This window comes from Lichenostomus cassidix, chromosome 5 (genome assembly GCF_008360975.1).
Source record: "Lichenostomus cassidix isolate B80296 chromosome 5, HeHo_3.0, whole genome shotgun sequence".
In the NCBI taxonomy this organism is placed as follows: domain Eukaryota; kingdom Metazoa; phylum Chordata; class Aves; order Passeriformes; family Meliphagidae; genus Lichenostomus; species Lichenostomus cassidix.
The window spans coordinates 21,059,983-21,075,768 of NC_139486.1; the positions used below are offsets into that span (position 1 = coordinate 21,059,983).

Below are 15,786 nucleotides of genomic sequence, written 5' to 3' on the forward strand. Positions count from 1 at the left end.
GAAAGGTGACAGAAGGAGAGGGTAGGAGGAGAGGAAGTGAATTTTATGTGTTTTAGATGTTGTTAGTGGTTTCAAAGGAAGATGGAGGAGAACAGATCGAGGCCAGGAGGAGACGGGCGAGTCACCAGACGTGGACATGCCATGCAGAGTGTGTACTGAAACAAACAACCGGCTGAGCTCCTGTTGGCCACGCAGGTAGAGGTCAGAGAGAGAGAGAGAAAGTGAGAGAGAGAGCAAGAGGGAGAAGGAGGAGAGAAAGCAGAGGGAAGGAAGTGGGGGAAAATCAGGAGAAAGAGGACAACTCTGGCCAGTTTGCCTGTAATAGCCATTGCCACAACAAAAGAGTGAGAGAAAAAGAGAGCCTTCACCACCACGGACTAGAGGCCCTGCAATGGTTCTGATCTAGAAACCTTCACAGTAGAAAAAAAAAACAACCAAAAACAAACTAAAAGCCAATAAAAATTGCCAAATGAAAACAAAAGCGAAAGAAAGAAATCTAAACTCAAAAACAAGGGACAAAAAAACCCAACAATTTTATCACCAGAAAGGAAAAGAACTAAAGACAGAGGTGAAGAAAACAATGAAGGCAATGTCCAAACCCCATTTCCAGAAGAGTAGTGTTAGCTGCTTTTGATGCTCATTTTTCTATTAAAAAATAAGAAAGTAAAAAAAAGAAAAAAAAAAAAAAAAAAGAAGGGGGGAAAAAAGTGTTTTCAATTAAATCAGAATAAAATTAAAGGAAGCAGTAAGTATAAAGGAGCAGGGAAAAAGAGCGGGTAGGGGGAGGAGAAGGCAGGTAACACACGGCAAACCCAAAAAAAGAGACAATAAGAATGATATCTACCAGACAATGTAGTTTGTTTACCATAGCGTGTCCAATGCCTGAGTGCTTTGCGGAAAAGGGGGAAGAAAGGAAATTAAAAAATCGTGAACAGAACGATTGTTAATTAAAATAACTAAAAGCAAAGATGAGTCGTTAGGGTGTTAGTACATTAGTTGGTTAGTAAAAATGACACATTGCATGAATGGTCTAGTGTTAGTTTTTCAAAAGAAGGCGTGGGGCACCTGAGACACACAAAGTGAGAAAGAGGACAATATGACCAGGACTCTATGGGGAACCATGCCATCTAGACTGTAAAGAAAGAGGGGGCTGCCTGCTCTTCCCACCCTGGTATTAGTCATTAACTTCGACCCTCATACACATTATCCAGACCTGAAGCAAAGTTAAAACAGTGCAATACTTACTCTTCAAATGCCCATCAAGATGCTTCCCTCAAACAAGAACGTTACCTCAGAGATGTACACAGTTCAGCACACAGCAGACAGTTTGCCCCTTCAGCACAAACCCAGTCGTGACTCCCTTCTTCCACCCACCACCACCCACCCACATGCCTGCTCCTCTTCCAAGCCTCACTACCCTCCAGTGTTGCAGAGTATCACAAGCAGACCAGTATTTCCTTTGGCTGGAGGATACAGATGAAGATGAGTCCAAAACTATGTGTCTTCCTTCCAAGTTTCCCAGTCTGCAGGTTTCTTTACAGCAGCTGAGTTTGTGACTTTCAGGAGGAGCACATAACAGTGCCTGTGTTTAGCTGTTTGCCTGTAGCTCACTTCTGTCATCCAAGACATAGGAATTGAACCTCTCCTACTGTTGGGAGAAACGTGTTGAGGAATTGTGTAGAAAGAATTGTGCCTCTTGTGTCCAGGTTGAAGACAGAAGATTGGCAAGATTTAGCATTCCTCCTGTTACTCTTCATCTCTATTACAAAGGAGCTACGAGAATTTACCAGTCAGTTTGGTTTAGCAGAAATTTGCAGATGTTTCTTTAACCTGTCCCAAGGCATGCAGATGCCAACTGTTTGAACCTACACATTGCTTCTTGTTTTTTAGCAGTTGAGGAACTAAAGATCTTTATAGATTTTGCATTGTGATTAGCTTCAGTGTTAATAGGGAAGAGCAGCCTGTAGAGGCTCCAAATCATTGTTCCTGTGTGATGGACGTTGGCAAGAACTATCCTAAATTACACAAGATCTACACTGCCTCATGTAAAAACCATGTTTTCTGGCTTCAGAGTTGCGCATTGACTAGGAAAGTAAGTTTGTGAAGACTGTGGCATTGATCATAAAGTCCCAAGGTTATTTTCCAATGGGAATGAAATAATAATAATACTCTGTACTTGGGTATAATGAGCACAACCTCCTGAATTCTTCACCAAGGAAGTCTTACAGTAAAATGTCGCACTAGTAAATTCATTTTTACGAACAAGGGAGTTGAAATATGGGACAGGGAGAAGAGTGTGCTAAAAACAAGACGGAGTGTCAGCAGCAGACCTGAAGACAGATGCAGGAAGTCTGACCTTCAGTCTCTTCTGCTCCTCCTCCCACCAGGCCACACTACCCCAAACATGCTCTGAAAGCCCTGGTAAAATGCAGCCATGATCCTATTTCTAAGTAAAGGTTTCTCACAAGGCAGAAAGAGGGCTTAGTTTTAACTGAAATAATAAGATAAATAAACAGGGAGATTTGCTTTGACATTAACAATCACTACTCAAGGGAATCTGTGGATTCACTTGGTTTGTGTCTAAGGAGATTAACTGCTGTGATAGTCATTTGATCTAAAAAAAAGCAGCCCTTAGTACTCTCCTAGCTTAGCTACAAAACATTTAACAATTCCAAAAAGTACTGGGCAAAAGTCCAACTATTTAAAGTTCCACTCTAATTCTAGAAACAGCCAAAAAATTATGCAAATCCTCCTCCCCTTTCTCTTAGCCCTCAAAAAAGCAGAGGAAAAGATTGGATGGCCTCCTGAAGCTGCTGATAGTCCATTTAGCTGGAATTGCTTAGATTTAGATAATATTCTTGGAATTTCTAAATTATTGCTTTAAAGTTCATTTTAAAGAGGAATATATTTATCTCCAGTGCAATATTTTCAGCCAGTTACAAGGAGGCTACTGATTTTCTTATAAAGCTTCAACATTCAGAGGCAATGCATTTTGTTGGGGTTTTTTATTTGGTTTTGGAGTGGACTTTTTTGAGGAAACATGAGCACAGCTGGAAACAAGACTTTTGAGTGAACTATATTATGCTGCAACATTACAGGTGAATTTATGTGAGGAAGGACATACAGCCAATAATCTTTTACATACAAAATTATTTAGGTTATAAAAAATTATATTAGATGACAACTCTTGGACATATCAGGATTGCTTTGCCTCAGGGCCTCATCAATTCCAATTTCTGGGCAGTTTTAGGTTCTGGGTCAATTCTGAGACAAATCAAAAGTTAAAATGCAAGTATCCAGGAAAAAGATGACTAAATAAAAGTTCAGCCTTATTGATAATTATTGATTGAACTGTATTCTATCATGTTTAACTGCAGAATTGGACCCCAAATCACCTCTGCTAATTAAAAATAATGGGATTTGAAGACTGGCCTTTCTTTGGAAAGAGTACATCCATCTCATTAAAACATCCTCTCTCTTGCCCATTCAAGTTGGACCCTTTAAGAATTCAGGATTACTTAAAAACATTCACAGTGAATAGATCAGGAAGATTAAAAATTTAAGGTGCTGTTTAACTGGCAAGGGACCACATGCTTTCTAATAATCACCAATGTACTGCCCTGGTCTCACCAAATATGAAAAGACATAGACAGATTGCCATTTTCTTGGTCTACTTCTGTGGATCAATTAAAAAATCATTAGCTAAAATATTAAGAAAAGAATGTGACAACTTCCCATCCACAGTTTTGTTTATGAGCCTTCACTTTCTGCTTCTTCAAGATCCAAACCAATCCTGGCATGAAGCAAGGATTCATTTTGTTTCTGGCACATTTGCCCATTGAAATTGATTTCGAATGAAAAAGAAAAAGTATGATTAACTTAAATGGCCAATAAGCTCTACTGAGACATTCAAGGACCAGCTGTTGTGAAACTTAAAATTTAAAAAAACCCACATCAAATAAAGCCATATATTCTGACCTTCCCAGACTGACAAACCTAGACCAGTTGGTGCACCTCCCTCTACTTTATTGATGGGAAAGCTTGAACAAAATAGGATCATTAAGACCCATCCACTGTATAAGAAATTAAATTTGCTTCTGCATATGAGCTATTCTAAACAGATTGATTTTTTTCCATAGGTGAGAATTTTGTAGTCTCATGAAAGCTGAATGACAGATTTTTCTTTAGACCTAAGCATGTAGAAATACAGGGATTTACATGGGAAAGACAAATAAAAATCTTCAGCCCCAAACCAAAATATTGAAAAGAAAGACATGAAATCCTAATAACAGAAAAATTACCCACTGCCATCTACTAGTAGAGACTGTTTCTGATCCCTGGTACTGATTATCCTATACTCACAGACACATTTGATCTTAGCTACTGTAAAATGTTACCACAAATTACATTGTATAAACTTATTTAAAGCTATTAAAGGTTGTGCTAATATTGACATTAATGAGAAAATAAACAGGTCACATTGTATTCACAAATTGATTTTTAAATCTTAGTTTGCAAGCTATTTCTGCTCCTCTACCAATCAGCAAGCTATAAATCACCAAACAGCTCCTATTCACCATGTAAACCTCATTTATCATGCAGTGGATGGGCCTTAGTGACTTGATGTATTTACCAGCTTTCAGAGCAACGTTATTTAATTTTATCTTATCTATTTATGTCTGAATTTATATTTCATGAGAAAGGCTTCAGGATTTTAAGACTAGCCTGCTACCAAATACGTCACCTGATACAGTTGTCTGCTAGGAAAAGCAGCATGTAGATGTGCAAAATTACTGTGGTAAAATCAGAAAAACTTTTCCAAAGTGGAATTGTAGGGTGCTGGACTGATCTGAGTTTGCTTGGGGTTTTTTGATCCTTCCACTTTTCCAGTCCTCACAGCCAACAGAAGAGTCTCATAGGCAGAGACAAGAAATAAAGTAGAATCTCATTATAGACAGAAGGGGAAAAATCAGAAAGAAGAAAAGAAGAACAGAGAATCAAGAAGACTCAGAGAGACTCCAGCCAATTAATTCCAAAGCCATAAAGTTAAAATAATTACACACATACCCACCAGCCTGCATACCTGCACACTCATATGCACACATGAAAAGAAAAAGAAAAACAAAAGACTTTCAGAATTAGAATTGTGACATCATGGCAATGGTTAAACCAATTAACAAAACTGAAAGAAAAAGGAGAGAGGTGTAGAGCGTTGGCTGTTGGAAATAGGCTCTGTTCCCACAGTAATTAAATGCAACAAGAATATTACTGATAAGATTGAATCATAATTAAGGAAATAATAAAATTAAAACAGGAGAACAGAAAAAGAAAAAAGGGAAAGGGAGATGAAAGTAAAGTTATGTCACAAGTTTTTATTATCAAATCAAACTAGGAAAAAAACAGAAAATTAATAAAGTGGAAATGAAGATATTGCAGTAGGGATAAATTCCCATCGACTAATGTTTTTTCACTGTCCTTAGGCACCAAGATCCAGAATAGGTGGAGAAACTCTACAAATACCACTGAACTTCCCCATTTCTCCATTACTCTCTCCCATCTGCCCGTCCCAATCAAACAAAACCAAGTTCTCCCCAGGGTTTTCTCCCCGTCACCATTACCTGCCGCAGGTTGCGTGTCACCTTAACGTCGTGCCACGCGTTGTCATTGAACTTGCCATTGACCGGCTCCACAATGGCCTCAAAGGCCCCAGACCCCAGGTTAATGACCAAGGAGACCGCACCGTCTTTCAGGGCCAGGTTGACGTAGTCAGCAGACTTGCCGGTGTGCAGAATGAGCCCATTGCGCTGCCATGTCTTGAAGGAGAGAGTGATCTCATCGCTGCTGCTCTGGATGGGGTTTTGCGACAGGTCATAGCAAAGGTACTCAGAGCCGCGGAAAGTGGCCATGTTCTCATCGCGCGCTGGAAGGGAAGGGAAACAAAAGATCTGTTCAGCAGTCAGCCAGAAAGAGATTTAAGGTTGCCATGAAATTGAAGCATTCCATGGAACTGTTGACTGTAGCACTAAATACCAAGGCATGCTAATAACTGTAGAGCTCCTTTTGTAATATGGCTACCAAGAGAATTAACTGCAGGGTCCTTGGTAGCAATGAATTACAGTGCTGCGTTTTTAGTTTCACTGCAGCACTGTCACCATAGGGACCATCCAACAGTACGCAGTGGAGTCTAGGAAAAGCACATTTAAGGACTGTTATAACACATTTTACATCCTTTTTAGGGGAAAGATGGAAGGCTCTACTATTAACAACACAACCACCACACATGTCAATTAAAAAAAAACAACATTTCACAGAGACCGGTATTTAGATTCAGTACTAATGCCATCCGAACTTATCTTAACCTATCTGACATGAAATTTAAGAGAGACACCAGAATATAATCCTAACAGAGCTGCCCCTTTCTTTCAATGGAATGAGAGACAAAGCAGACAAGAGAGCCACATGAAGTGTCCTACAGATTTCTTCTCCAAGGGCATAAGGGAAGTCCACATAAAACATTTTGTTCACAGATATAAGAAATGTTGCTGGTAAACACATCTGAGAACTTTGTCCGTCTGATCACTTTAACCAGGAAATCTGTACTAGATAAGCACATCTTTTTCAAACAGCAAAAATAAACATGGGGAATTATCCACAGCACAGGACATGTAATATTCCTCATTAAGAAAAAAAAATAAAAAAAAATTAATGCCATTGCACTAATTTCTTAGCAACTGGAAGCAGTATTTGAATACCACTAAAAACCTTTGTGCGAGCTAGAGGTTTGTTTCCCTCTACCTGGGGTTCCAGTCACTGAAAGCCAGTTCTGCTGCTGTAACTGTGCTCATGTGACTTGAGCCAGCTGCATACCCTGATTTTATCCAAGTGGAAGAAATACAGGACAGTGACAGGAAAGCTTGCAGGAGGGCTGGCTAGTGCCATCTGGGGGAAAATGGTACTTGCAGTGGAGTCTGTACCGATCCCACCCCCCACTCCAAATTACAGCACCTTTCTGACTCCCCGCTGTGAAAGTGAGGATGAGCAGTAGATAGTACAGGCAGTCAAGCTATCATTGCTTACAAATCACTGCATAAGGCAAATGCTGGTGCTATTTCCATTGGCATTAATAGTACTTTTCTGCTTCATTTTGTCTCATTTAGTAATTCTAATAAAGATTAGCCAGAATTTATTAGTACAAGACTGAAGGGAAAATACTTGTTGTCATAGCCATTCTTGGAAAATAACTACATAGTAAAATCTGTGTCTTCACAGCATAAAACAGTAGTGACAAAATAGCAGAGTACTGCAACTTGTACATACATCATTCTCAAGTGAAAGGTCTGTTTTATGCAGAGACTTGGGGCAGCAATGTGTTTGTACTTCAGTAAGCAAACCACTTGACCCTATACTCCTGCAAACAAACAGCCACCCAAATTAGTTCATGCAGCAGCACATGTTTGGAGCCAACTGGCTCTAAAGCAGCTTTTCGAAGAAGACCTCTGGTCCCAGCAGGTAAGCTGAGCACAAGTCAGCAGTGCCTGCATCCTTGGCTGTATTCACAAGAATACAGCCAGCAGGCCAAGGCAAGTGATTCTTCCCCTAATTCACATTTGTGAGATCACATCAGGAGTTTTCTGTCCAGTATTGAGCTCCCTCATATAAAAATGGCTTCAACATACTGGAGTGAGTCCAGCAAAGAGCTACCACCATACTCAAGGTACTCGGGTAGGTGATGTGTGTGGAGAGGCTGAGAGAACTGGGTTCATCCTGCCTCAAGGTGAGACAACTCAAGGGAAATCTTACTGATCTCTTTAATGACTTAATGGGAGAGCACAGACAAGACAGGACCAAATTCTTCTTGGAGTTCTGCAGAAGGATGAAAGGCAACAGATACAGCTGAATACAAAAATTTCTCATTTTATACAAAAAAATGTTTCATCTTGACAATAGTAAAACACTAGGAAGGGCCCAGAGAGACTGAAATCTCCACCCTTAGAAATACTAAAAACTTGATCAGGCACAGTCCTGTGATGCCTCCTCTAACTGGACCTTCTCTGAGCTAGTGGTTGGATTACACAGCCTGACAGTCCCTTCCAAATTATTTGATTCTTTGACCTTGTTCTGAATATATTTAACTACCAACTACCAACTACCAACTACCATCTACCAACAAGTATTTATGCTCGTCAGTGTTAAATCAGCCTAAGCACTGAGGGCTGCTACTGACTGCAGTTCTGGAAGTCAGAGCCAAGCACTTAACAATGCTCTCCCCACATTGGTAATTCCCCTGCCTAGTCACTCCTGATCCATCAGAAGCGAATGTGTTACAAGCAAGTTCGACACATGCTCCATGTACCTGCAGGTAATTCCCATCAAATAGCCAGTGTCTGAGGGCAGGAGTCAAACACAGTCATTGGGAGTGAGCCTCTTCCCCACAGCTGAAGATGTGCAAAGCACTGAGTACACATTTGTGAAGGGGGACACAGCAGGCTGATTGTTCACTCAGTACAAGACATACTAATAGGCTCACTTACACTTTCTCAACCACTTAGATGAAATCTCACTGGTCTACTCAGTTCAAAGGAGAATGCAAAGAGTAGATTAGAAATCTAAAAAGTAATTTAAGGCAACCACTGCAGACTTACCAAAACAGAGCAGAGCAAATTCAGAGGTATTACTCCTACTTGTACCACTGCTTTTAATATAGGGTGCTATCAACCTACCTCTGCATTTGCATTCAACTTTGTCATCTGCCTGTTTCCTCCAGTAATCTGCTGCTGACCCTTGTCACAGATGGCATTCTGTACTTTATCCATCTTTGTATCCTTCCTGTCCTTGGGAGAATATCAGCTATTTGTTTCATATGTTGTTATGGGGTTTTTTTTAGCTCCTGTGGCTGCTCTGGACAGACATTCAGATTTGCAGATCACTACACACTAGAATCTCTCTGTGAAGGGATTCACTGTGAAATCAAAATTCATGCCTGTCCATGCCATGTCTTATAAGCACAACTGCAAAGGTCAAGACACTCTCTAAAACTGTATTCTCCAAATTGCTGATTCCGCAACAGTTTACCAGAGGCCATGTGGTTTAGCAGTCTCATGAAAGGCTTCAGCAGCTGGAGCCTAATATGTGCACTGAAGAGCTTGGCTGTGTATTCTCCCAAGCTTCAACAAAGTAGCTTCTGTCAGGCCACATGAAAAGCTTCTCACCAAGCACAGCCTCTGCATACTGTCCCAACTACTAGGATGCTCTGGCATACACAATAGCTGTGACCAAAAAGCACCTGAAAATTACCAGAGAGCATGGAGGGGGAAAAAGGATATAGGTTATTTCCACAATGAATGAGGAGAAAAAGCCCTGAACAGGCTGCAGGTCCCACAGTATTTCTTTATGCTTTCAGGAACAGTCTGGTGACACCTGGAAGATCAGAGAGCAGTGAACCACTTGTTATTTGTTAGTTTGTGACCCTTGTGCTGTACTGTTTTGAAGGTGCCACAAATTGCACTGTGATATTTATATGTTCTATATTCTGTAAATAGTGGTAGTGTATCAAGGAGTTTCTGCACAGCAACACAGAGAACCTGGAATAGCTAAACTTAAGACCGACCCAGCACAAAGTCAACAGGGATCCTGGGTTTATGTTACATGAAGCAATAGATCAAATCCTGATTTTTCAAGGATGTGAAATACTGCATATAGTGATATTTAATTGAATTGATGATCTAGTTATTCAATGCAACTGCATAAAGTAACATTTACTTAAAACAGCATTAGGGATGTGTTTGAATCCTATTGATTTCTATATGATTTGCAAGATTTACTTTTTAACTCAGTTAATATTAAAACAGAATCTGAAAGCAGGTTAGCACATACAAGCGATCAAATCTTCCATTCTACTTATTAATTGAAACCCATTATTTACTTCCTAATTCATTCACATAAGTAAATTTTCTGCAGTAGATGAGATTTTCAAAGATCCAAGACCTGGATCCACAAAATTCCACATCTGGACTTAAACCTTAACATATTCAAAATGCACAGAAATCACCTTTATAGAAGCAAAACTCAGAATCTTCAAACTAACACAGGCATCTTCCTTGAACAAATAGAGTCACCCATCACTTTAAATGGGAAAATGCTACCCTTTCCTGACCAATCGCTAGCAGTCACACCCATCACATTGAAGAGTTACCATCACCATCACACTGCAAAGCCAGTTTTGCATGTCTCAGACTTACACCTGATTAAAACCCAAACCAGCCATCAGCACGTATCACAGGCTGACTGCAGGAACAGAAACAAAAGCACAGCAAACCAGTACCTAAACAACTTCCTGGCTCTTCTCATCCCTGAAGAAACCCCAGAGGTTATTGAGTCTCACGTTCCCTGGAGAGCTAAAGACCCCAGGATCTTTCCATAAAGTATGTAGCTATACTGCCTGTTAGGAAAGGCAGATGGCACTTTTAGCTTCAGTTTTCATGTGCAGTGCTGTTGCTGTTCCTGTCAAAGCTCTTTCTACAAATGAGAATATTCAGAATTCCCAGCATCATTAAGAAGTAGAAAACTTTGGCATTTTGATTTATGTATGAGGAAACCAATGCACAGACATTTTAATGGGTTTACTCACAGCCACCAAGAAAATCAATAATAGAGAAAGCATTAGAGTTCAGGAGCTCCTATCTCTCCTATCACACTCATTCCAGAGGTTCTCATACATTTCTAGAGGGAAACCAACGTCCCATTTTTTCTCTAATCCTGCCAGGAAGTCACCACAGCTAAGGTGTGGAACAAATCAACCTCCAAAGTTTTGGATGATGCCTGAAAATAAATACTTCATGATGCAAAGCTGAAAACAGCAAACCCCAGAAGCACTCATTTTGCTCAGGAGTGTGAAGTATCATACTCAACAAAAGCAGCATCTCATGTAACAGGAATTTTGGCCCCAGACACAATTAAGAAATATTTAGAAAAATATAAAATGGGAAGTAACTTTCATCAAGTCTCCTGAAAAAAACCTTGAGTAGCTTTTCTAAAACCAAAGGTCAGCTGCTCACCCCTCTCACTTTCACTGCAATACAGGTGTACTGTGAGGCAGTCCCTGTCTTACTGGGGTTTGGTTTACAGTCAACATCAGAGCACGTCTTCTGTTAGTGACAAAAGCAAACTCTCTGCACAGCTTCAAAATTAATAACCACTTCATTGTTCGGTGAGATTTATTTTGCCTGAGTGATTTGCTGTGCTTTGCACAGAAGAGCTGGTGCTGTGTGATAATCTAGGAATGGTCTAACACTGTCATGCAGCAGGCTTCTGCCAAAGCAGTGTGCATTAGCAATGGAGGCAGCACGACAGCCAGGTACTCACTGCCCTGACCTGCCAAACAGCAGTCAACAAGGAAAATCATATTTACAGGAACCGTTTCTCCCTACCATTTAACAGGCCTCTAACTTTGTAGAATCCTACAGTTATGCAATCTGTCTTAAGAAAAAGCTGCTTCTGAAGTTAGCCAGTAACTACAGAATTTTTATCCAAATAGAGGACTACTGCTGACCATGGCAGAAGGAAAAGAAAACCAAACCACCAAAAAAAAAAAAAAAAACCAAAAAAACCCCAAACAAACAAAACTATGAAAAAACACAAAGCAAACAAAGAAGAAAAAAAAACAAAACCACTTTACCCCAAATCCAGAACATCTACAGAAAAGTATCAAGGTACTCAAAAGTCTAATCATTCTTCACACCACCTGATCGAATCAGTACCACCACTCATTGAACTCTCTCATAATGCCCCATGCTTTCTTCCTCACAAGCACACTTCTGTGGTCTCTCTAGTCAGAAAAAAATACTGGTTTTAAAAACCTTACTGAGCTTATTTATTTAAATACATTAGAAATAGTGTACAATGCATTCTTCAGTGCATGAAGCATCTTGCAAGCACCACCAACAGTGATTCTGATATGTGGAAGCTGTGAGAGCCATATCATAGCCTGCATTTATATTCCACAAACTGTCAAGTAAGAACATATAAATCATAATAATGTCATAATAAGACAACTGAACTGATTGCATTGATTAAACCTTAGAAAAAGAATATGACTTCAAGGAAATTATAGGAATAATTTTTCAGAAGAAAAATAATTTTTGCTGTTGGAAAAAAAATTGTGAAATCACAGAATGATGTCATAATGGAGAAAATTAAGGGCTGAGCTGGAGTCCTACAGTAAAACAAGTAGTCTCTTAAATGCTTGCTAACTTTAAACCATTATGGGAAATGTTACATTTTTCAGAAATAGTGTCATTTATTGTTTCCTCAGGCCTCTCATTCTCACTCACTACATCTACATAACTTGTAACTTGGAAGCAGAGAGGAATCAGCATAACAACATCAGAAACAGCGTGGGAAGAATCAGTGCAAGACAAAAATTCCCATCATGTTTAAAAGAAGTGAAGAGCAATGTTAGCCCAGGAGCCCACAGCAAAGGTGAGATGCACTCAACAGCCAGTGTTCTTTTAATGCCAAACTCAAATTTTGCACATAGTGTAGCAGCTCTGATCTTATGCAAAAAGCACTTTCACCTCACCAGTGAAGGAAACTTTAATGTTCCACCAGAGAACATCAAGTGCCTAGCATGAATCATGCCCTCTCCTCTCTTATCTGCTACTTTACCCATTACCTTTCGAGACTAAAGCAGAATGCTTGTTAAAAGGTCCTCAAATTTAAGCCCAGAAGAGATCAAGGAGACTTGGCAATACAACAAACGTTCAGGTTTTTTTGTCAAACCTGACTAATCTATTATTTCCCTGTGCAGCTAAACTCTTAATGAAAACAAGAGGAAGAACTGTTTATCTGAAGATACTGCATAAGAGCTCTGGAGCTGCAGGTTCCACCTCTGCTTTTGTCTGCTTGTGTCCTTGGGCGATGCTCTTTGGGCTGGTGCCAACACAGAGGAGGCTCTGACCCGTGGGACTGCAAGCCATGCCTAGGAGGTCCAGAACCAGCCCTGCACAGTGACTTATTTTACCTGATGAATTTGGACCACTGCACAGCAGAGACTGAGAGCAAAGGGACGGAATAGGGATGACAGTGCCTGAATCTTTAGCCCAGAGAAAGGAGAAATTTCCCCTAGGCTCCTGATCCTCAAAATAGCTGACATGTACTAAATGTATAAAGCAGTTTCCATATATCACTGTCACACAACAGTGGCAGAGCTAGTCGCCTGTTAGCAGCACAACTGCCTTAAATTTCTGGAGTGTGCGCCTATTAAATATATAGTTTAAGATCATATCAGCTAAACAAATAAATATTCACACAAATGAAAAGCTATTTTCTTGTCAACTCTGGGAATCTCCTTTTCACTCAACAGTATATTGCAGTTGTTTAATAAAGTATATTCCGAGAAGAAGTAAATCAGTTATATCACACAAAATCTCCTAGTTAGTCCACATATTCAGCATAGACAGAGATGATTTAAACCTAGTTTTGCCAATAATATGATCCACAGGTTCCCTACTGACTCTCTAAACCATGGAATGTCTTTTTCCGAAGAGAAGAAGAAAACAGAAGCGTCTGAAGAATTTCCTCCAATACTGCACACAAAATAGCTGAAAAACACAGTCATAAAACCTTTTCGCTATAATGTTGTGGTGACAAAAATATTAATACTACAATAATGAAAATGAATAAAGCACATATATCTACAAAAGACTATAGCATACATCTGGTAACTTCATTTTTTAAAATTGCTCATCAAAATTTATCTAAATGACAAAGTAGAGGTGGGAAAGTCAGAACTTCATCATTTTATCCTCAACTTTGTCACTGATTCACTGTGCAACCTGAGGCACTTAATTAACCTCAGCTGTCTCCATCTGAAGTACAAAGATAAAAATATAGGTTAAGTCCTTGAGACCTGTGGGAAAAGAACACTCTGTGAGTTTAATAAAACTCCAAACAACCAAGAAATGTTTCACATCTGAGGACAAGCCCTGTACCATAGCATGTATGCAGTGTATGAAGTGTTCTGAGCATCCTCTTCTCCACCCATTTTCCTTTGTTTGCTAAATACAAACAACTGTATTGGTATCAGTGTGTGATGTTGCATTCTCTGTCAAACAACAAACCCCAGGTATCAGTCTGACCATGGCACTACGTACTATGGTTGTCCTTGTTCTTTATGTTCTGATCAACTGACCACAGGGACTAAAAAATCAATTCTGTGAGAATGTGTTCCTTAACCCAAAATGAAATCTAAAAATTTTGGTTTACGCTTCCTTAAAAATACATTTCTTTTTAAAAAATAGAGCTCCATTTTAAAATAAAAGCATGAAATATGTTTATTTTGAAATGAATGATGCCGAATAAATCAATTTTAAAAATAATTTGCCGGAAAGAATTTGATATAGTCATATAAATTCACAATTTGTTTTGGTTGAACAAAGTATAATTTTTCTTTTCACTTCTCTGAACAATTTTGCTACTCTCACTCCCAGCTCCCAAAGGTAGAGAAAAAGGAAGGTATTTCAACAAATTTTGTCAAGAGATACGATGATGATTTGCTGAGCAAAGGATCTCCCCTAGATTCCTCACTGCTAAGCATGGGTGAGAACAATTCCCCTGCTGCTGTATTTACTTTTTCTTATGTTTTTATTTCCCTCTGCAATTTTTATACTGTTCCTATTTTCCTGGTGCATCATTCTAAAATATAAGGATGCCAGTCACTGAACAGATCAACCAGTAGAAATGGTTTCTTACAGGCTGAACATTCAGCAAAGTGCAAACTGGTGAGAGAGAACATCACAGTACCATGAACATAAAGTTCAAGATCTAACATATCCACCAGCCCTGCTCTCGTACAGGCATCTCTACTGCTGGATTGCTGTCTGGCCCATATATACCATCTGTGTAGAACACATGTGACAGAACAGCAGGGTAAAAGTGTGAAAGCATACAGCTAAGCTCTTAATTCACCAGCTTTTCATTTATGTATTCCTGACCAAAAGTGCTCTTTCTTTATACAGACCATTAAAAAAATTTTAAAAAAACCCAGAAGTGAAACAACTTGCAGGCCAACAAGCAACATTACATTCACTCCCTAAGAGAAATTTACTATTCTTCAGCAGCAATCTGTATCCCAGTTGCAATTCCCAATTTCACATTACACTTACTCTTATAGCCTATTAAAAATTAGAAGTCAAACACCAAATATTAATCTTGATACTAAGCACTTATACCTGTTTATTGCTGGGTGAAGATTCAAGAGCACTAACATTCAGCTATTAAAACAGGGTGCACTTGTGGCATTTTTGTTCCTTAGCACACCGAAGACAAGGTCTCTCCAAAATTTTCTGACCTTAGTAAAAAACCGTAGCATCAGAGCGAAGAACATGAGGTAGCTATCACAGTCTTCCCTACATGTGTGGTATGATTAGTCCTGCCTGGGGTAAAAAACATGAAGGCTGTCAGAGGGAGTCTTCCAACACTGACACAGGAATGAACAAAATTATTTACACCAACACTGAGAGAAAGTTGAAAAGTACATTCAGAAAAAAAGAACATGTAAAGAGCCCAGGAGGAGGAGAAACTCCTGCTTCTGTTGAACAGTTTCTCTACTTTAGAGAAGTGCTGGAAGCTGACAAAGACAGGGGCAGAAGGGAGAAAGGCAGCACTGCCAGAGGTGAGTGTGTGCTGCTGCGTGCCCAGGGTCTGTGCTGGCAGCAGCCTTCCAGCAAGCGTCGCGCTTGCTGCTGAGCAGGGAGCCCCTTGGGCATCCTTCCAGCGGGAAGTGGGAGT

At 39.7% G+C, this 15,786-nt stretch overlaps 1 protein-coding gene across 14 annotated transcripts in view; it reads right to left on the reverse strand.

Annotated features, from left to right (window-relative positions):
* NRXN3 (neurexin 3) overlaps positions 1–15,786 on the reverse strand; it is a 982,570-nt gene that overhangs the window by 717,721 nt on the left and 249,063 nt on the right. For all 14 annotated transcript variants that reach the window (XR_014852509.1, XR_014852510.1, XM_085061643.1 and 11 more), the window contains exon 5: positions 5,619–5,920. Coding sequence is in view for 12 of the 14 variants with exons in the window: in XM_085061643.1 (XP_084917769.1) it covers positions 5,619–5,920 (302 nt within the window). In the remaining 2 variants the exon portion in view is untranslated. The remainder of the gene's footprint in view (positions 1–5,618; positions 5,921–15,786) is intronic.